The sequence below is a fragment of the Electrophorus electricus genome, chromosome 14 (genome assembly GCF_041902795.1).
Source record: "Electrophorus electricus isolate QZ-2024a chromosome 14, ASM4190279v1, whole genome shotgun sequence".
In the NCBI taxonomy this organism is placed as follows: Eukaryota; Metazoa; Chordata; class Actinopteri; order Gymnotiformes; family Gymnotidae; genus Electrophorus; species Electrophorus electricus.
The window spans coordinates 19,215,893-19,238,741 of record NC_137510.1 but is presented as its reverse complement, the minus strand read 5'-3'; the positions used below and the strand labels follow the sequence as shown (position 1 = coordinate 19,238,741).

The 22,849-nt window shown below is 40.3% G+C and overlaps 1 protein-coding gene across 10 annotated transcripts in view; it reads right to left on the bottom strand.

The window, feature by feature from the left end:
- The window catches only part of ulk4 (unc-51 like kinase 4), an 88,765-nt gene that overhangs the window by 25,798 nt on the left and 40,118 nt on the right, over window positions 1-22,849 (bottom strand). For 7 of the 10 annotated variants that reach the window (XR_014117003.1, XM_081696653.1, XM_081696658.1 and 4 more), the window contains 6 exons: window positions 17,338-17,389; window positions 16,084-16,303; window positions 15,818-15,910; window positions 10,867-10,915; window positions 5,983-6,088; window positions 906-1,072 (listed from right to left, as the gene is read on the bottom strand). Coding sequence is in view for 7 of the 10 variants with exons in the window: in XM_081696653.1 (XP_081552779.1) it covers window positions 906-1,072; window positions 5,983-6,088; window positions 10,867-10,915; window positions 15,818-15,910; window positions 16,084-16,303; window positions 17,338-17,389 (687 nt within the window). In the remaining 3 variants the exon portion in view is untranslated. Of the gene's footprint in view, window positions 1-905; window positions 1,073-5,982; window positions 6,089-10,866; window positions 10,916-11,917; window positions 12,006-13,364; window positions 13,446-15,817; window positions 15,911-16,083; window positions 16,304-17,337; window positions 17,390-22,849 lie in introns of those variants that run through there. The other 3 variants (XM_027023227.3, XR_014117004.1, XR_014117005.1) reach the window with 3 other exon arrangements.

Sequence of the window (22,849 nt, the reverse complement as noted above, 5' to 3'; positions counted from 1 at the left end):
TTGGGTTTTGCAGTCTCTTTTTTAATGAGCTTTGCATTTTCTGAGAAAATGGATTTCCATTACATATTCTCCTTCTTTGCAATGTCCATGCATAAATATGTATGGAAGGGAGAGGGGTGGAAGACAAAGAGCTAGAGCTGGGTAATGAGGGCCAATGGGAGAGGAAGGGTGGCCCTCAGAGGGGAGGGGGACCTTGTAAATCTCCACTGTGTTAGATGTCCAACTTCACTGTATGCTTTCCCATAGAGACAGCACACACACAGGTGCATACAGCATTATCTCAGGTGGGGGTCTGAGCTAAGAACCTATAAAGGCTGAGCATAAACATATGTACACATACACACTCGCACACACACATTTGAACACAAACACCCCCCCCCCCCAAAAAAACAAACAAAAAAAAAAACAACTAAATTCTCATTTAACAGGTGAGGGTTTTTTTTTGTTTAAGTTAAGTTAACAACTGCAGTCTCACAGCTGGAGAGGATGGCAGCAGCAGCTCAGAGCAGAGGTGTGATGACAACCACAGTGACGATTCTATTCTGGTCTTATCTGCATGCCAGTTGTCATTGCATAACAATGTAATCGTCAGTTAGGAGAGGACCCAGACATGAACCCCCTAACAGCGTGCCTAGGGCGACAGAGGCAGAGAGAGACTCCCCAAGGGTGAGAGAGAGTGAGAGAGAGAGTGAGAAAGAGAGCGTGGGTGGTGGGTGGTGACACTAGACAGCAACAGAGTGAGGGATGTTTACTGATCAGAGAGAAGGAGAGTAAGGGGGAAGGGAATGTCAGAGATACAGAGTGCAAGAGTAGCGTGAGGTGAGAGAAGTTGAAGAGGAAGAGAGAGAGAGAGAGAGAAAGAAACAGAGTGTAAGAGCAAGAGGGGAGGGGAGAAGCCCAGTTACCTGTAGAGCCAGTCGGACCACAGCAGAGAGGTGTTTGAGAAGACAGTGGATGACGTCCAGTATGGAGAGGAGCAGAGAGCTGCAGCTTTTCACTCCAGACCGCTCTTCTTTCTCTATGTACAGCACTGCAGCCTCCACAAACACACCACATACCAGCTCTATTATACCTGCCCAAACACACACACAATCATACATTTATTACACTTGATCACATACACACAATAAGCATGATACATGGACACACACACACACACACGCTTGCATATAATCAACTGTATATAGCAAACATCTCTGAGGAGCACCAGGAACAGAGCATTGTTCCTGTACTAATTAACTTAAACATAAAGCCACACAGAGGGGGCAAAAGACTAAAAAACACAATTTAAATGAACCTCAACAACAGAAGTCTGCAAAATGTGACATTCAACAAGCTAAACCACCACAAACAGAAGAGCACTCCATACTTAATTCATCAAACATTCATCTTTCCTATGAAGACCTCAAGGACAGCTAGGAATGTACAATCAGGGTTGAAATAGTCTTTTTATTCATTCATGAAAGGAGAAGGAACATTAGACCACGGATTTTACTGACCTCTGATTCATTCAGTACAAGCTGTGTGACTCTATGAAAGTATGCTGTGAAACAAGCACCTACATACACTCACGCCAAGTACACTTACCCACGAAACATATGAAGGAAAAAAGAAAGGCTGCAAAATCAATTACAAATTAAGCTAAACATTAAAAGAAAGACAATAATAAAACCCTTTTCTCTCCCTCCAAACCATTTATGAAAGGAAGTGGTAGCTCAGTGGTTAAGGTCCTTGACTCGGAAGGTTGCTAGTTCAAGCCCCCACCACTGCCAAGTTGCCACTCTTGGGCCCCTGAGCAAGACTTCAATTGCTCAAGTTGTACTCAGTGGTAATTGTAAGTTGCTTTGTATAAAAGCATCAGCTAAATGCCATAAATGTAAGTAGCTGAACGATACCATCTTCTATCACGCTTTCCTTGTAGTCTTTTTCCATTTCATGTCCGAGCATTGTTGAAACATTAAGTGTATGAATAATCTGTTCATCTTGAAATAATAACCTCTCCCATCTCTCTGTTCTGCTAAGGCCAAACCACTGCTCCAGATCATGGGAGGCACTTGAACTGTAGAATGGCAGCTGAATGTATGCATGGCCCACATGAAACAACCTCCTGTCACGAGCACAATGGCAAAGCTGAAGCACTTCTATCACCACAGACTGGCAATGCATTTCCGAGAAACCTTTCTCCACACCACGAAAGGCCAGATGTTAGATCATAATGCTATATCAGCAGAGAAGCTAGCCCCTAGGCAAGAAAGTTAATGTTGAAGCGATGCTAGTTGGCAGCTCACTCTGATCTGGAATCAGCAATGGTTTGTTGAAAAACATAACTTTCATTTTGAGGATGACTAAATTTTTTAAAACAGTTAATAATTACCTAAAAAGGATGCTCGCTAAATGAACAAATAACCATTCTTTTTGCACTGCTAATAAGAACAAAGACATTGGGGTGTATAAAATATATCATCATTTTCCAGGGGAGAGCAAACAAAAACACAAATGAAAACCAAAAAATGTATCAAAAATGCAAACTCAGAAAAAAATAGAAGACTTTCTCTTTACAGGGGATATCAGCAATGCACTGCACAAAACAGAAGCAAACCAGCTACAGAACAATCAATAAAATAAAGCTCCTACTGAGAGGATGCGGACAGTTTACACCATATAGGAGCAGACCCTCTATAGAGCAGTGCATACAAGCTCATAGAAAATAAACAGAGTATGTGCATGTGGGACACATACTGCGGCTGAACACAGAGGCCAAAACTGAGGAAGGAGAGGGGAGAGTGTACTGCACTGTATGTACTGTATGTGTGCCTTTTTGGTAGTGTGCACCTAGTTAAGCTGTGTGTGCTTGGCTAAGGACAGCTGCATAATATCTAACAGTTCTAAAAAAAGTGAAAGAGACTTTTGCAAGTGTGTGCTTAGCTGGAGTTAAGTCACACACATTACTGTCTGAATTTAGTGCTGTAGCCATGTGCTCAGTACTCTCAGTTTGCCAGATTACAACAGATAAAGTGCAATAATTACCTCTGCTGAGACACACATTGCGAATTCACAGCTACATGAGAAATGATAGTGTCTTCCTAATGAAGAGACCCAGAAATCTCCAGCAGAACAGAGACTGCAGCCTAGAGAACCCACAATTAGTCTCACTACAACACATGCACTGAGTGTGAAAATGCCAGAACACTTGATAAGTAGGCTATATGAAAAAATACATGTAGGCTCACAAACAAGTAGATGCCAGCATGTGCATATGCAGGCATGCTAACAGAGCGGAAAGTGAGCAAGACTCCACTAAACTTGAAGTATAAAGAGGCTGCTGCAAGATGCTGAATATTTATGCTTACAGCTGTACGCTTACTTTTGAGGGCATCTTTCTGAGGTGAATTTACTGCCATTACTTCAAGTCAAATGATCCATGCAAATAATACTTTAGAATGTAGATTCTCCATGAAGAATGCAAAACAAACAAGTCAGTACACAATCCACTGGAAAGCATTTTTCACATTCACAGTAATGCAGTCTGGGAGCAAAAATATGACAACAGAATGCAGGCTATAAAAGTGAGCCTCTATAGCGCCATATACAAGCATCTGAGAGGTGGCTCAGAGGACACCGTGCAAGCCCATTATTTATTATGAAATCAAAGATCTGCAGTCACGGAGATGTTTCGCAGAGCTTCAGCAGGACCTTACCCCTCCTGCACTGAGAGAGGGAAAGAGGAAGAGGTGAGATGAGTAGAGGGGGAGAAGAGGAGAAGAGGGGAGAGGTAAAGAGAGAGAGCAAGAGGGGAAGAAGGGAAAGGGGGAGAGAGAGAGAGAGAGAGAGAGAGAGAGGAGGGAAAAGGAAGAGGGGACAGGGAAGAGGCAGGCAGGCCCTTATAGACAGATTGACAGGCTCTCTTCTTCTTTCTGTTTCTCTGTTTCTTTCTCTCCTTCTCCCTCAGGGATCTTATCTTTCACTCTGGAAAATCTCACCAATTATAAAACTCATCTCTTTTTCTGTCTGTCTCCCTCCCTTCTGCTCTCTCACACCCTTTGTTCCTTTTCTTTAATTTTCAACCTCTCACTCTCTCTCACTCACTCACTCCTGGTCTCTCTCTTACTCTCTCTCCTTCCCTTTCACTCCCTTTCTCCACCCCTCCACCCTCACTCAAGCCTGCGTCCCACATCCATGGCTTTGCTAGTCACACCTAAAAGGGCCAATTATAGCATGCTTTCTCACCCCACTCCCCTCCTCTTGTGGCAGTGCGTAGAGCTAGCCAGCACTAGCGAGATAGCGCTAATTGTCAGGGTTATATTTAGTGCTGGGTCAGGCCTTCCTGAGAGGGGGAGCTGATAAGGTGCATAATGACGATGGATGGTTGGGTTGGCCTTCATGTGACCCAGCACTGTAATGAGTACAGCTGGATCTAATGCCCCCCATCCCCCTTCCAGAACACTCACTGGGGAAGAGAACTAAAGCACTGGCTATGATGTGGAGAAACATTCTATACACACCAATGCAAGAAAATGGACTCAGGATGTACGTGTTAACATGTAGGATTGACAAAAGAAATTTGACCAACTCTCTATTCCTCCATTACTCCAGTACTCTGTAATAAATCTGGGAAAATGAATGATAAATTGTCAGTATATGAAAAACATTACACAAATCTCTTTAATTTAAACCTTCTGTGTTGTCTTGAGCTTACTGTAACAAAACAAACATCTTTACTTTTTTCTGATGTCTTGGATTTTTTTCCCCATCTAATAATGTGAAAATTGCCCAGTCTCCCCTCTTCTTCTTTTCAGTAATGACCTAATTGTATTCAGAGGTGAAACATTTTCCCCATGACTTCATGCCCATTTTTCAGATATATGTATGTCTCAGAGGAGTAATACATAGTGTGTGTAACTTAACAGTGCCACTCTGAGCCTGGGCCCCTGTAGAATCCCCTTCATGTGCTTGAGTGTGTGCGTGTGAGCTAAGGCTCTTGTTTTTTCAAGGTATTCTGCAGTGTGTTGAATGTGGAGTGTGTGTGTGAATCTCTGACTCATCTCTCCTCAGTTGAAACAAACGCAGACCACACACATGCACAAACAGCATGGCGCAGGACTCGCTCTAGCACACAACGCTAACGGGTTAATGGAGAAGCAGCAGAGTGCCGCTGCTAACACACAAGCCTAAACCTGTCAACATGAGCATGGCTAAAGGAATCCATTACTCAATAATTCAGCATAGGGAGGAAAGAGCGGGAAGCAGGGACCACGAGAGCGAGCATGCTGGGCACTCCATGGTGGAAAAACAACAATACAATGAGGAAAAAAGAGGAGAAATCAGATTCCAATGTTTATAGATGAGAGGAGGAGTGAGAGAGCTACCCAGTGGCTGGGTAAATTGCATCAGATGAGAGCAGGGAGGGAGTTGGAAAGGTGCAGGGGTCCATGGAGAGAGAGAGTGAAAGAGATGGAGAGAAACAGCATGTGTGAGGCTGAGTGCAGCCATACCGGAGGCCGAGGGGAGAGTTGAGCTGAGCAGATGGGGGCTGCAGGGCCGAGCCCACACACACAAGCGCACTGATAAAAGGACTCCTGACTGACGGAAGGCCTCAAAAAGCCAGCTGAATGCTCTCACACTTTCCCCTTTACTATCAGCCAATGAGCACCAACCCAGGCAGCCTACACTTTGCACGCGCAAACACATGCACACACGCGCACACGCACGTGCGTGCATGCACACACAGGCTATGCACTCACTGAGATGAGTGCAACAAGGGTCTGCTAATGGAATGAAAACACACTCAAGTAAGAAAAACAAGTGCAACACCTATGAATATAGGGCCTTTTCATGTGTGTGCATACTTGTGCATGTGTGTCTGTGTCTTTGTCAAACTGATTCTGAGTGAACAGAATAGGCTTGTATTGTCTGTGCCACAGGTAACAATGAAGCCTAGTGCTCTATTTTATCACGGACAGTGGCAGTAGTGGTACAAAGCACCTTGCTGGTAAAATGGTTGAAGGTCTGTGTCCTTTTGTCCAATCAGATTAGCAAGGAGAGCCATGGCCATCTGCATGGTTCCACCAAGGATGTTGTTCTGGTGCTCCTATGCAAAGAAACATACATAGTTAGGAACTTTTTTTTCTGCTAGAGGAGATACAAAAAAGCCTCAAATAATCTAAGGAATTATTTTAATGTTTAATTAACTCTCTGCTCCCTCTATTCTATTTTTGTGTTTACAGCCTTTGATTGTTTCAGACAACATGAGCTAAAACTTTCACATGCAAATGTTTGATCCTGTTCAGACAACCTAACTGGCAGTGAACCATACAAACACTTTTGAAGCATTTTTATTAGTTTGTCAGCACATGCGCATGAGACTTCAGAAATATAAGAACTTTAAAAACAAACTGTTAAGGTTTCATCAAAAAGCACTTAAAATAACTTTTATGTGGTTAAAACCTAATGGATACACATTTCAATCCTCAGTGCCATGTATGTTAGGTTTGGATTATAGAGTTTAGTGAGAAAGCAGAGATGCAGGAGTGCTGTCAGGAGTGCATACTGTGCATCACCTTTGGCACAGCAGAGTCCTGAGCCTAAGACAAAATGTCATGAGAACTAGGAAAGGTCAAAGGTGGAAGTAGTCTCACTGAAGACTTGTGTTCTGATGTCGGGGCCGTGGAAATGCTCTAATCATTCAATAGATGGTTCAGAGGCTGATTAGAAGCAAAATAAGTGGACAATGCTGCTAGGCAAAAGGGCATGGATGGAGAGGGGAAAAAAGAAAAGAATGGAGGAAAATCCAGGAAGGCTTTAATTAGACATCCATGGGGGAGGGGGGTACAGAGAAAGAGAGAGAGACAAAGAGAGAATGAGCAAGGGAGAGAGAGAGAGATAGCAAGAGAGATAATGGGTCTAAAAGCCAGATGCAGAGATACACTACTGTCTCAGGGGACTCGCTCTCCACAGAGCACCAACCGCAGGCTAGAGGAGCTTTCGATGCCCAGAAATCATTGCTTTTTCTGCCTTATTTGTGCCTAGAGCCTGGTGGCGGGTAAGGTGAAGGGGTCATGCATGAGTAACCAAACCTTCATTCCTTACATAAATAAATAACATATGCAGACAGAGATCTGATGATGAGGCTCTCAGTATCCAGTCTGTTAAACAGTTTGTTGAACACAGAGAATGGTAGCCTGCATGTCAAACTCCACACAAAAAAATGCATTGAACCCTGATTATGGAAAAGACGCACGTGCAACACAAAAAGTTAAACCTTATGAGGAATAAATTCTTCACTGTAGAAACCATCCAAAAGGAAAATCTAATATGAATTTTAATAACATTATAAAAATCAGTCAAAAACACCTTACTTTCAACTTAAACATACTCTCAAGGGTAACCAAGATGTGTTCATGGTAAGTAGCTGCGAAATTTCAGTGTCACATAAGACACAGAGGCATTTTGTGTAACATTTCATCATTCTGTAGTCCGACAAGCACTCTTCACATGGTGAGGAGTATTACACTGTACTAAAATAGACAGAAATATTAAACACATGACACTGCTTTATTCCATAAAACTCCTAAGTACAACAGTCTGGTCTTGAGCTCAGAGCTCACAGTCAGTGTTGAATGCACACTGTCCTCATATTGACAGCTACAGCTAAAAGCACTCTGTGCACTTTTATTTCTGCCTCAGAAAGCGTGTGCAAGCGGCTCCACTCTCCCTCTCGGCTCGCGGAAACATCAGTGGCCTCTCTCTTCAGAGTGATCCATACTGTCAGGTGACATCATATTCAATAAAAGCCCAAGGCACACAGAGACAGAGGGAGGCTATGTTACAGTAATCCGTCTGGAGTGCACAGAGCCGGCAAAGGAAGACTTATCTAGGATCAGTGTAGTGGCTTACTCTGTAATGTCCTCAGCCAAAGTTAGAAGAGATAAAGCAAATTTCAAATTGACATAGATCACTTGATACCTGGGCTGGCATACCTTGATGAACAACACAAACTAATTACATGCTAATATGAAACTGAAGCAAATGTATGCTGCTACATATATTAGATGGAAATATATGAGACAAATGCCAGTAGTGCTACACCATTATGTAGCACTTTTGTTATAATACCAGGCTAAACATTGTAGCTTTAGCCATTCACAAAATATACAAATGAGAATCCCTAATAGTTAAAATGTTTGGCAAGCATCAACTAAGAGTAAACATGTCCCAGAGCACAATAGGTGCATGACAGGAAACTTCTGTGATAAGCAGTATGGATAGAACATATTCAAAAGGGGGTATAAATAAGATGTGGGCTTCATTTGCCAAATGTGTCAGTGGCAGTCATACATCCTCTCAATCTTTCAGTAACGAAGAGCCATTCACTATTCACTACGAACTTCAGGTTCCTCTCATGTTCTCAGAGAACTATTGAAACAAATTCAGCAGCAGTACACAGGGATTGTGAATGAGGACAACTTGCATTTGTTCCATTAATGAAACAAATACCCTTAATTTACCATTTTAATTTAGTGTTAAAGGCAAATGTACATTTTATAAAGGAAAGGACAAGACATGGTGGGAAGGGGAGAACGCTTCCTTTGATCTTGTAAGCCTTCAAATGCAACACTGCCACTGGTTGAGCAGTCCAAATCTTACCTAAATATTTTTGCATGTTTCTAAAGTTTTTACCCTCAGAGAGTGCTAGTCCCCGAACTGTAAAGTTGTACAGTGTACGTGAAGCTTCTGTCAGGGTGGATACTAGTATCTAAGACAGCTTCTTCTAACCTGCACTTCTGACTTAGAGAAACCCTAAGGTGGTAATGCAAAAGTAATCAGAGGCTTTGACTAAGATTCAGCACAGGATCAATTTTACCGATTGCTGTCACTGTACCCTTGAGCAACGTACTGAATTTCCTAAAGTTTTGTCAGAGTAACTGTGTTAGCAAGTCAAAGTGCTTTAGCTAAATGGATACATGTCAAAAGGCAATGATGATCTAATCAATAACTACTAAGGGTGCTGTCTATCATCATTACGATGTAAATGCACACGCACGCACGCACACACACACACACACACACACACACACACACACACACACACACACACACATATATATATATATATATATATATATATATATATATATATATATATATATATATGTACTTATATATAATTCGTGTAAATATATATGTATATGTAGTCTTGTGTTTAAGAGGATTAAATATAAGAGTATTTGGAAAAGTGAGTTTTCTGTTTTAATCCGGTGATTATTTCTCAACTTCAAAGAATGACTAAACTTCAAGGACTCTAAAGAAATACATAAGTAGTATATATTTGTTCTTTGCAGTTGGAGGCAATTTAGCACTGTGAGGAAATTAAATTTCAGTGAGGCAAAAAATAAATCCTTGAATTGTAGATTAATCTTGCAACCACTTTTAATGTAATGGTACTTTTTCAACACTCAGCTGAAATTCATTATGTCTATCTTGCTTTTAGTTCGGCAGTAATTGTCCATCAACTATTCCTATGCAATGCCTGCTAAAGTGTGAGGCAGCTGTCTTCCAGAGTGCTACTCAAATTTACACAGGTGTCTTTTTCAGTGGCATATTGGATAAGGACCAGGTCTGGCTCTGTGCTCATAACGCGTGCAGTGCTAACATGGTGGATTGAGGGCAGGGGAGGTTGACTAGTTGACAGGCAATGCGAGTTTCTGTCTAATGAGAACGGAACCTGCTGTAGAAGAGGACTCACATCTCTACTCCATTAACTCCACAACCCAATTACACATTACGCTCTGATAGGTCAGCCCCTGACTACTTCATTTACATAATAACTCAATAGAGGCTGAGAAATCAACTACATAGCCCTCACTCCTAGGGAGAAGGCTGGTTAGTACATACATGCTTTAACAGGGCTAATATTCTATTTCATGTCATTTTAATATGGTATGAGCAATGCCCTTAGGGCATATACAGGGTCATATAATATTGTAAATTTGTTTTCAAGTCATGTGTTAAAAATGGAAAATGGATAACGTATAAAGCAATAGTTACGTTCTCTAGGAAATTTGGTTTCAGGGGACACATCATTTATTTATCTTGAAGAATTCATCCATGACCTCAGAACACATGCAGAACAGAATGCACATGCGAATGCAGTGGCTAGTGTAAATGTTTCAGGACTGTTGGTCTGTGCACCGTTCAGACTTAGGATGTGTGATACAGAGCCCTGCAAAGGAGTAACCCCATGTGTGTCATTCCAAACAGAACTATCTAAAATTCAAACCCTGTAGAGCCTTATGACATTGAGGAATAAGTGTACTTACAATGAGACAAATACTTTACTGTCATCAAAGTACAGCACCCAAGAATAAGAACGAGTTTGTAAGATTTAGCAGAACTAAGACTGACTGATCTGATACGATATGCATATTCCATATAGTAATTCCAAAAGGGTTTTGATAACTTACTGTTATTTGTAGCCATCAACATATACTAAATGCACCCTGAGCACAGAAAAACACATGCAACCTTTGGCAGGGTACTATGTTTGCTGCAGGAACAGTAATAGGGATGTGATTTAACTAAACATATAAGGCAAATTCTGTGTTCTGATTCATTGAAAATTTCCTTTCTCAAAGGACTTTTCTTTCATGGGGAGTAGAGCATCGAAGTTCATTTGATTTGAACCACACTAAAAGAGATCCACAGAACCACACAAAAAAGGTAAACAGTTTGTGTTCCGATTTCCATAAAGTTTACAATCTTCTGGATTGTTTCTTGTTCACTACATCTGGTGTGGGAAACCCAAGACAATAAATAAATCACCCTAACAGACTGACGATCCTAGAGCCTAGAGGCCCTGAGAATACTTACCGCTATGACTTGAAAGATGACAGGGAGTAGACGACTCTCTCTGACAAGCCTGTACCAGGGGAGACACACACACACACACACACACACACACACACACACACACACACACACACACACACACACACACACTAGTGCATGACACATACATATACCACATGGCACGAGGTCTCTATTCCATCTTCATTATTGTGACATTCATGTGTGCGTTTGGGCTTTGGTACTGTACGTGTGCATTGAGGTGTGAAAGCTCCAAGACACAAAGATCAGTCTTCTGATATAATAACCTTTGACTGATACACTGAGAAGTATGAAAATGAGAAAAAGACGAATAAAAGAGGAAAGGTGACAGGGCAGTATAAAGAGAGACAGGGAAAGTGAGAAGAAGGGAGAGCATTCTAAAAGGCTTGGTGCTGAGGAGTAATGCAAGTCTTTATTGAAAATGACTTGCTTGCTCTCTTATTGATTAAGCCCTTTGATTTACAGCCAATTACTGAATGTATGCAAAGGTGCTCAAAGGAGAACATCACAATACTGAGAGAAAATGAGAGCTAGATTGAATGAAATTAGCTGAGGGGTCACACTCAGAATATTAAATATGATGCCTTGCCTACTTTAAACAATGATGCATTGCATGGCTGGAAAGAAGTGGTCCATTCTCCTCATTGTCCTCTGAGGTTGGCTAATGCTTTTGTGCTGTGCATAAGAGGCAGCAGAGTAAAAGGGTGTTGCTGCTTAGCACCTAAGGTAAGGCTGCCATGAAAGCCTTTAGGAGCAAACTTCTTGCTAAATTACTGCAAGAGCATAAAAGCTTGAGGTAAAGAATATTATATTCTCCCTTTATCCTATGCGTGTGTCATCATTCTCTCCTATGTGTTATCCTTTTATCCTGTGTGTGTTATCTTTCTATGACATATGTGTTATCATTCTATTATACATATATGTGTTATCCTTTTATCCGACATTTGCGTTATCCTTTTATGTGTGTTATTCTTTTATCCTATATGTATGTTATCCTTTTCAGGTGTGAAAAGCCACTCCGCAGTCAACGTACCTCAATATGCAGTTTGGTGTTTATCAACAATGTGTTTTCATATTAGCAACAGGCACTGAATTAGGTGTCCTTACAGTTTGAGTGGCAACTGAAAAAAATATAAGAAACAGTAAAAAAAAAATAAAAAAAATAAAATAAAAATAAAACAATTTTTACTTAAATTGCAAAAGAAATAAAGCATGCCTTCTGCTTTTCCCAAGTACATGCTACCAACCAACAGGTAAGCACCAGAACTCTGCATGATAAATCACTGATTCATATCACAGAGGCCTCTCTCTCTCCCTTTTCCTTTCCTTTTCCGTTTCAATAAAAAAAATAAACGAATCTATCTGCAATCCTACAGCAAATTCTGCACAATAATTTGCCCACTAGAAGGGCCACTATCACCCACCCAATACACACACATGCCAGAATAAGCAGACCTGATGAGTGGGTATACTTTATCTTCCTGTCGTGGTTAGTGAAGGGCCTAGATGGCTGCCTCTCCTATATACACCCCACTTCCCACTCTCTGTAGTCTGGTTGTGCTCCATTAGCTCTTTAAGAGGGACGTAGCCTTGTGGTCAGGTCATCCATCAATCTCCCTCAACAACTGCATGTTTACAGAAGCAAATGGGGTCAAGTGGAAGTGTATGACAGCACAGGACTATATTTGCTTACAGCAGTCTGCCAACCCTTCTCACCGATCCAGTACACTGATCTAATACTGGACCTTAGACCTAACCCAGCATTGTCATGGTCACTGTAGTTACTGTGGCCATGACACATACATATATTCAACCAGTAACTACATCACACTTCAATTGTCCCTAGTAATAAAATCCCACCTCTGCAGTACTGGTTTCAGCTGTGCCAGGTATTAAAGCAGTAATTTCATGAAAATGCAAAGTGCAGAGACTGGCATTTACGGAGGTAAATGTCATCTGAAAGACTCTGAAGCTTCTAATAGAGAGAATGCTCACAATCTCCATGGCTCCAGACAACCTTTTGATGGGATCTGTAATCTGATGGGGAGAGAAGCTGATGGCATATGCTTTCCATTTCTACCTTTAGCTGCCATAATGGCATGCAACAGCCACGGCATTTAGTGGCTGTCGCATTCTTTAATGGGCTGACACACTGTTAGAGGGGTGTATGTGCAGAGTATAGAATATCCAAACTAATAAACCACATATGCAGGCTCTGATAACTTCTATGGCACAATCTATTCATCATAAGAGTCAAGTTAATAAATACAAGGATGGCCTAAGAAATTATTTGAGTTCTGATTCTTGCAAACTTTGTGTACATGATGTGGGGATTCTCTGTGCTGCACAGTTTGCACTAGAAGACTTAACGGTTTATTCTTGTATCTGATGTTACTAAACATTCAAACCTGCCTAAATTCAAAACCTAAAATCATTGTCAGTAATGTTTAGGACATTTGTTGCCTGATGTAAATGTTTACCTGAAAGCTAGAAGAACTCTCCAAGCTGAGGTCAGATTGAGTAGCTTAACCTCCTCCTAAATTTCCAGTCTGAATGTAACTCTAGTATGGATCACATGAAGTAATGATTATACTTGCAAACACCATAATGATAAAGTGTCACATGAAACTGGCAAGATAGCTTCAAACAGAGGAGAGACCTCTAAATTTACTGTACTCATAAACATGTTCTGCATTCACCCTAAAAGAATGCTGGTCACTATTCCATTCGTCTAGGCTATGATTCATCCTTCTATCTAATCCACCAACCAACCCTCTACCTGTGGTTGCCTGCTTATTTCTGCCCACTAACTTTTTATTGTCCATTTCTACTCTCACAGGAGCTGAGTGTCTCTGTGTTGCTGTCAGTGGTTGGCAGGTAGAGCTGCCATGCCAAACCCACACACTGAAAGTCCTCAGTCCCAATCATCCCACAGACTCTCATTCGCTCTGTCACACACACACACACACACACACACACACACACACCTAGTGACACTGCCACAGCCTGCTCACTATGGACACAGTCTGTTCCCACACACACTTTGTCCAGTCCAATAAGACTCCTGCAGGAAGTTTCCACAGAAGTGCAGGACATTGTGGACAGGACAGTGTCATAGTAGGAATATAAAACCATGGAAAAAAAAATAAAAAATCAACAGTTTAACAAAGAAACTCAATGATGCTGGCTGAAAAAACAGTTATTCATCAAATTAAAAGGATTATTGATTACTCCTCTGAATTATCAGCATATACACCATGAGAGCAAAAGCTATACAGCAATGACAAATATTCCAACCTAACCTAGTTACCTAACAGAGTAGGTAAAAGCTATGCACAATACTATGCACAATGTTAAGATAAAGCCATTAACACTCAGAGCAATGGTTCAGAGCAAACATTCACCACGGTCTGAATAAAGGCGAAAGTAGCCAAAGGGTCTCGATAATTGGAAAGCTTGAACTGCCAACAGAACTGATAATGAAGGAAAGATGATGCTTGTGCACAGAACCTGCTAATGTCCCCAATTTGCAATCTCATTTCGCCTGGAAACCATCAAGTGAAGGTCTGCTCTTTTTTAGGACTTTATCAAGCGGTGGCAAACGCAATTTAATTTCACTATTGTGAACGTAATAGCTCCTCATAGACGACAGGGTTGGGGGGGGTGGGGGCGTGGATGGTGGCAACAGATGAACATTCCCCGATTGCTGACATCAATTTGAACAGTTCAGCTGCACGGCGTGCTCTATCAGCACCAAGAAAGACAATGTGTAGAGAGGCCGGGAAGAGCCATTAGTGAAACAGCAGGGGAATAAAGAGGAGATAAGGGAAACACGCACATACACATGCATGCACGCACACACACACACACACACACACACACACACACACACACACACACATACACACACACATACACACACACATACACACACACACACACACACACACACACACACACACACACACACACACACACACACACACACACACACACACACACACACACACATCCATGCCCACATTCACACATAGACTAGCCATCGTAGCAAGGAAAAGAAAGTTGAGGGGGAGGGATAGGCCAGACAATGAAAATGAAGACTATGAGACAGACTGCTGTCAGTGTGTGTGTGTGTGTACACACGTACATGCATACTCATGTGAGAGTATGTACAAGTATAAACTGGCACAGCAGCAGAGCAGAGATCCAAATAGCATACACACTGAATAGCACTGAAAAACAAGTCTGAAGTGTAATGTAGTCCATCTTATATCTCAATGCCCTTTCTCTTTCTGTTAATGTCTTATTTGTATTTGTTTTCAAAGATGTAAGATGTGCTTTAGCTGCAGCCTTGTGGACTAGTACAAAACCAGCCTGACATCCCTGGACTACTGGATCAATAACCTAATACAAACTACATCCACAGAGACATGGAAGACTTGGCTAATGGCTGCCATGAGAAACCCCCCTAGTTAAAAACTAACTCAATGTCTAGTTAATGATAATGTGGAACAACCTCCCTGAACTAATCTTTAATATTCTCTTTAAACACAAAAATGATAAGCATATTTTTATTACAAATTGTTTAAATTTCACAGTAGCTAAAAATGAAATCCACTATAGAACCGTTTAATGTGCATCTTACTTTGACAGACCTGATTTAAATCATCAGCTAGTTAAAGAAATTAATTAGCTGAATATACTGTTTAGTGAATCTCCAGAACTGGAACTGGATAACAACTATACTCTACTCCTTTCCCCATGTTATAAAATACTCACTGCATCTTCATTACTACTTGTTAAGAAAATTTCCTTCCAAAACTATTATTACTACCAATTATTATTGTTGTTATAATAAGAACAATAATAACAATAATAATCATCACCATTATTATTATTATTATTATTATTATTATTATTGTTAGGAATTTACCTGGTTACAAGTGTGCTGTGTTCAGTGAGGGACCCCAGCAGTTTGATAGCATAGACAGGTATTGGGTCTTGTTCCAAAAGCAGCGACTCATACCTGAAGAGCAGGACAGTCACCAGACAACTTAATACTGCTAGAAATAATAAATTAAAAGTAACATAGGATAAATATGCTGATGACAACAGCAATAATAATAGTTATTTATTTACTTATTTATTTATTCATTCATTTTTTAAGAGGATGGCTGGCTGGCTAGAGGAGGGGCTCACTGTGGCAGAAGGTCCTCTGTAATTAGAGTGAGCAGGCGTGTGTTTGAGGAGTGGCTCTCTCTATTCCACGCTCCTTGTTTTTCTCTCTCTCCTTCCTCCACTGCTTCCTGGCTCAGCAACAGCAAGGTGATCTCTGACAGCACCCGCAAACTCACGATTCGCCACTCCACTGGCAAACACAGACAAATGCACATGTACACGCGCACACACACAGAGAAACCTGTGGGATGAGCTTCATCTACATACACACATATACCCATACATATGTGTGTGTGTGTGTGTGTGTGTGTGTGTGTGTGTGTGTGTGTGTGTGTATATATATATATATGTGTGTATGTATGTATGTATGTATTTTATTTGCGTGCGCACACACACACACACACACACACACACACACACACACACACACAGAGACACACAGCCTGGCCAAAAAAAAGGTCTCACACTGTAATATTTCGCTGGACCACCTTTAGCTTTGATTACGGCATGCATTTGCTGTGGCATCGTTTCCACAAGCTGCTGCAATGTCACAACATTTATTTCTGTCCAGAGTTGCATTAATTTTTCCCCCGAGATCTTGTATTGATGATGGGAGATTTGGACCACTGCGCAAAGTCTTCTCCAGCACATCCCAAAGATTCTCAATAGGATTCAGGTCTGTACTCTGTGGTGGCCAATCCATGTGTGAAAATGATGTCTCATGCTCCCTGAACCACTCTTTCGCAATTTGACCCCGATGAATCCTGGCATTGTCATCTTGGAATATGCCCGTGCCATCAGGGAAGAAAAAATCCATTGATGGAATAACCTGGTCGTTCAGTTTAAATGAGAAACTACTCACTGCATCAATTAGGGTTAAATAATTTGTTGCCAGCTGAAACAATCACCCATGCAGTAATTATCCAATGGGAGGCTCTTACCTATTTGCTTAGTGTTTATATATATATATATATATATATATATATATATATATATATATATATATATATATATATATATATATATATAAAACAAAACCACAGATTAGGGGATAGTAATGAAATGGTACAATATATAACATCACAGACCTATGCTTCAAATCTAAATTTTTGGTAATGTATTTACAGTAGTCAAGCAGTAAGACACCAAGATGTTTACGAAACTCAAACTATCCTGGTCCCACTTCTTTGGATGGGTAAAATCTGTAAAATCAGGCCTGCATGTGTTATGAGATACCCTTCAGCCTGTCTACTGAGCCAGTGAAATACAACTCACCATTCTTACTGAATGCCAAAGATGCCAACGGCGGTAGGATCGAATCCACAACCTTGGAGATAGAAAAAGCAGCACTTTATTCCCAAACCAAAAGACACTCACCTATATAGACTAACAATTCATATTCATAGTCATCTACCAACACATACGCATGCGTGCACACACACACACACACACACACACACACACACACACGCGCGCGCGCGCGCACGCACGCACACACACACACACACCTACTTACACACATATTCTGGCAGAAGCAGCTACGAAAGGAAAAGTGAGAGAACGCAGGAGAGCTCCAATTTGCATGGAAATGTGATGTCAGCTTTGCACTTTGATCATGGAGAGTCCATTACAACAAAAGGCCTTACGCCAGCTCTTTTGAAAATTACAATTGGGTTTTATGATTATTACCAACTAGAAACATCTCCATAGAAACAAATATTGCATACAGGAGGCTTAATGTGAATAGCTATGGGCATCTCTCCAACAAAGGATTTAATTCTGAGACTCAAAGTGAGACGAATACCAAGAAAATACATTACAAAGGTTATCTTTTTATGCTTTATATGTGCTGCTTATGTAGGCTTATATTAAGTTATTCAAATATAGAGTATACACACTACACCTGAAGCACGTCTTTCATCTGTCTCTGTACCCAAAGTTCCTGACATGTGTAATGAGAATATTGTAGCTTCAACTATAACCTTTGCCTGTAGCAAACATTTTGAATTTCTTTTCATTTTTCCCTCTTCTAGAGGAAATATTTTATAATATGTATACCACATAAATGCACAACCCCAGTAAACCCAATAAGCAGTTCTAACATACTAATATTTAGACCTAACGTACTAATATTTAGACCTTCATGGCCATCATTGTTTTACTCTGTCCCTAATCGGACACACTTCTTTATTCTTTATGTGTGTGGTGCATTCATGGTGAGCCAGGCCTGACAATGGGGAATGGGATCTAATGACCTCTGGCAAACTGTAATTAAGGCGCCTTCTATTACAGAGTATTACAGGACTGCATCTTCACAAACTTCCTGATGTATCACTCCTACAGAAAGCATGTCAATACTCATTAAAAAAGGCTCAGACAGGTGTGTGCGCGTACACACACACACACACACACACACACACACACACACACACACACACACACACACACACACACACACACACACACACACACACACACACACACACACACACACACACACACACACACACACACACAGAAACTGGCCCTGCACTATGGTAAGCAATTTCCTATGGCTGAGAGTTAGAGAGAACAATAGCAGTAGAAAAAGCTTGACCTCAGACTGCACTCTCAACTAGGAAAAAATTATGTCTGCTTGAGTGTGGACAGTGACCTTACTGCAACAGTGTGGTTCAAAATGATTCAATTTGCTGTTCTCTTTTTTTTTTCTTGTGCCAATTCTGGACTACTCCCCCATAAGGTACATTCAAATGGCCATAGCTAGGCTTACAGAGACTTGCAGTACCTGTGAGTAGTAATCTGGACCCAGTACTGTTTTAGTGTTTGAGCATCATTTATATACACAGCAGTAAATCCTGTCTTCTCACTGTGTTTACTTAGTCACAGTATAAAAAGCTACCGACATTCCAGCTGAAGCAAGTACTCTTAGTATATTACAACTAAGGACCCTAAAGGACATTCTGAACCACACAAACACGATATAAAATAAATGTACTCCCACATCATTTACAGGACAGGACAGGGCAGGACAGTAAGCTTAAATGAATCAGAATCAGAATGTGTCAACTACAGAAATGCCTATATGTCAAGCATAGGGGTTTATCTTGGCACATTATGAAACCACAACATAGAAAACAATAACAGGTACACAGGGTGCAGCAATACAGTGTGAAAAGTGAAATGCACCCCTATAAACCTGTACACAGTAAGACACTTCAGTTCTATAGTGCAAGATATATGAGGCACGCCAACAATGATAACAGTTCAATGTTTTCCAGCTAGTATGGCATGTTGTGGGGGGAGGATGTTGGTTAAGCAGAGATGTGTCACTGGGAAAGGGACTGCTCAGGTGCCTGTTGGTTTTTGTTTTGATGGACCTAAAACGTTTTGCAATGGAAAGCTTTGGAGACAAGCGATGTCCCAAGTGGGAGGCCCCCACAGCAATCTTTATGGCCCAAGTCACTGCTGTAGATTTGTGTAGCTTGGCAAAGGACAGAAAGCTGCAGCTGATGACTTTGTCAGCTTGATAATGTGCTGCAGTTGGTTTCTGGGCTGTGCAGTTGCAAAGCCAAGCCAGATGACAATAGAAGACATGATCACACTTCTGTAGAAGCATTTGAGGATGGGCTGTGCAATGCTGAGCTTCTTGAGTTGTCTCAAAAAACACATGCACTTCTGTGCTCTCTTTGTGATAGAGGTAATGTTTTCATCCCAGCTGGGTGTGTTGGAAATGATAGTTCCTGGTATTTGCAGGATTCTACCACTTTGACAGTAGCGTCCTTGATTGTTGGGAAATACTTCCTGAAGTCTATTACCATTTCAACAGCTCCCGTGGTGCTGAGATCTAAAGTGTTAGTAAAGCACCACATTGTGAGGCAGTCTACTTCCATCTTGTACATGCAGTCTGTGGTGTCTATGATTAGGCCTGGTGTTGTAACCTACATACATAACTAATTTAACAAAAAGGTCCTTTGAAATGAAAGGTCCTTTCAAATCAGATTTGAGTCACTTTTGCATGTGGTCCAAGCTAGGATTCATATTTGATTCGTAGCCATACAACATGAATGAGAATGGTCAGATCAGATTTAATTTGGCTTAGTGCTGTCATGTAAACAACAATGGAGGAGTGCAACAGAAGTGACAATAGTAGCTGCAAAAACAGCAAAAGCTATCCGAAAGCTTTTTTTTTTTAATGTACAGCCGTCCTCCAGAAAAAAACAATACATACATTAACTACTAGCTTGTCCATTTCACCATTTTTAACACCATGAGTCATCTCAGAAATGCGACATTTTTTTGTTGGTAGTGATGAAGGTCACATAAAAAGGTAAAATATATCAAGTGTGCATGTATGCCATTTCAGAGGACAGACGCATACACATTACAGACAGGTGCAGGTCACTTGCAATTATGAATACTAACCACCAAAACAGTTTTTTAAAGTCCACACACATTTTTACATTGTAATAATATTAAGGAACTGAGGTCTTAATCATTCATGGTCAGGTATGCAAGCTTTTACATAAGGGTCTTGAAAATATGGTAACTGGAACCAGGTAGTTAAAATCAATTCAGGTGTGAGTTTGACCTGTTTTGCCATACAAAAAAACTCCAATATGGCTCCGAAAAATCATTTCAGAGGAAAGCTGAAGAAAAGTTGTAAAGGGGAACAGGAAGAAGTCCCAGGTCAGGTAGATAGTATACAAAAAGATGAAATTCAGCACCATCCCTCCTCTCCCTAGGAGTGGGCGTACTTCACATCAGTGCAAGGGTACGATGACAGCTGAGGATCTGCAGGTATCTCCTGCGTTTGTCTGTGTTCAAGGTACAATAAAAACACAACAGTGGTCTTTGTGGGAAGTTATCACAAGAGGAAATCAGGCCTGTCTTAACTTTCAAAATATCACCAAATGCTCTGCACTACTACTGTAAAAGTGTTCTGTGGAGAAATAAGACAAAAGTTGAACTTCTTGGTAAATACACATGCTAGGAGAAAACGTTGCATACCAACACCAAAATGTAATCCCCAAAATGCCATAGGTAGTAAAATGATGTAACACTTTTTCTTGCTTATAGAATTCCTTTTTCTTCCTTGCAGAATTGCAGATTGTATCAAAAAATCATTTTACAGAAGGTCAGGGCATTTCTCTGTGATCTAAAACTCAAGAGGATAGGTCACACAACAACATGACATGACAGTGACCCAAAACATATAATGAAATTAACAACAGTTAATGAAGATTATTCCAGCAATACATGCCAAAAATCCAATATAAAAATAGCTTTGCACAGATTAATTAGCTAAAATACCTCTGATGAACAGTTGCAGATTATTGCCAGGAAATGAGGTTACACTGGTTACTAAACATAATGGTTGGCAAAATTTATATATATATATATATATATATATATATATATATATATGCAGTGTATGTTGATTGTTAAATAACAATGTGTATGCTGTCTTTATTTAACATATAAGTTAGATAATGATAAGAACACATTAGGCCCTATTCATCTTTTCTGAATCCAGATAAGGATTTACAGATTTTCTTCAGCCCTGAATGCTGAATGAAGGGCAGAGAGCTCAGAGCCTTGTGCTGCATCTCTTCTGACAGAGTGATAGGCTGAGGGAAAGCAGCACACCATTTCTGTTTAGTCAGGAAGTTGCAGGAAGATTTACTTTCATTTGCGATTTACTTAGTGGTGAATCAGGGATGATTATGTTAGGTTATCTGTCCTTGTGCTATTAATAACTTCCAGATCGTTTTTAAAAATTACAAAAATTAGCTATGCTTTTTTTCCCTTTCTTTTTTTTTTTTTAAAAACAGCCTATTCAGCCTTTTTTTTTTTTTTAGGGTATTAGCTGTACCATGGAAATGGTTAAATAGAAGTGTAGCAAAAAATGATTGAAGCAGAACCAAATCCAAGAGCAGTTGTGGAAAAAACGTAGTCTGGTGAGTGAATTTGGAAGAACAACGAATATAAGAGAAGAAAGTAAGAAATAATTTTTTTGAGAAACTAAGAAAAAAAGCTGATACCTCACTGTAAAGCATCCTTGGGTCTGAGAAAGGCGCTATATAAAAAGTAAATAAAAAATAAAATAATAATAAATCATAGCCTCTTGCTAAGATTAGAATATCAGAACAAGGTTTGGAACAGTTGTGTTGGCGATAAACCAGCAGAGCAATCCAGTGGAGCCCCCTCTGCCCACAACAACCTCGCAGAACCATTAATTCATTTTTTTTTTGACACTTGGTCCACCACAAATCTTATTCGGTTGATTTATTTCTTTTTGATAATTTTGTTTCGTCATAGCTCTATTTTAGAGAATGCGATACTTATGGTCTCAATTAACCTAGTCCTCATTAATTTCTATTATTTCATGCATCCTACCCTATTATTGCTGATTATCCAATAAATATCCTCTTAGTTGTAAATCTTGTGGTTTATGATTTTTCTAATTTTTGGTAGATCAATGACTACATTGCAGAACTTGGGACTTAGGAGTTGAGACTGAATTAACATCTAACTCATTCGCTTTTAATTAAAATTTAATTTAAAATTATCTGGGATCAGAGTGGTGCCTGATTATTTTTAATATAATTTTAACTTCCAGTTTATTGAAGTGTGAATACAGCAACACCTTGGGGCTCGCAGGCAAATACAGCATTTTAGTGTAGCTGAAATACTGTTTTTTTTTTTTTCTTTTTCTTTTTCTTTTTAGTTTTTTTAAATTTGAATAACCTTAGTATACCTTTATTAGAAAGAACTTGTTAAGTCATGT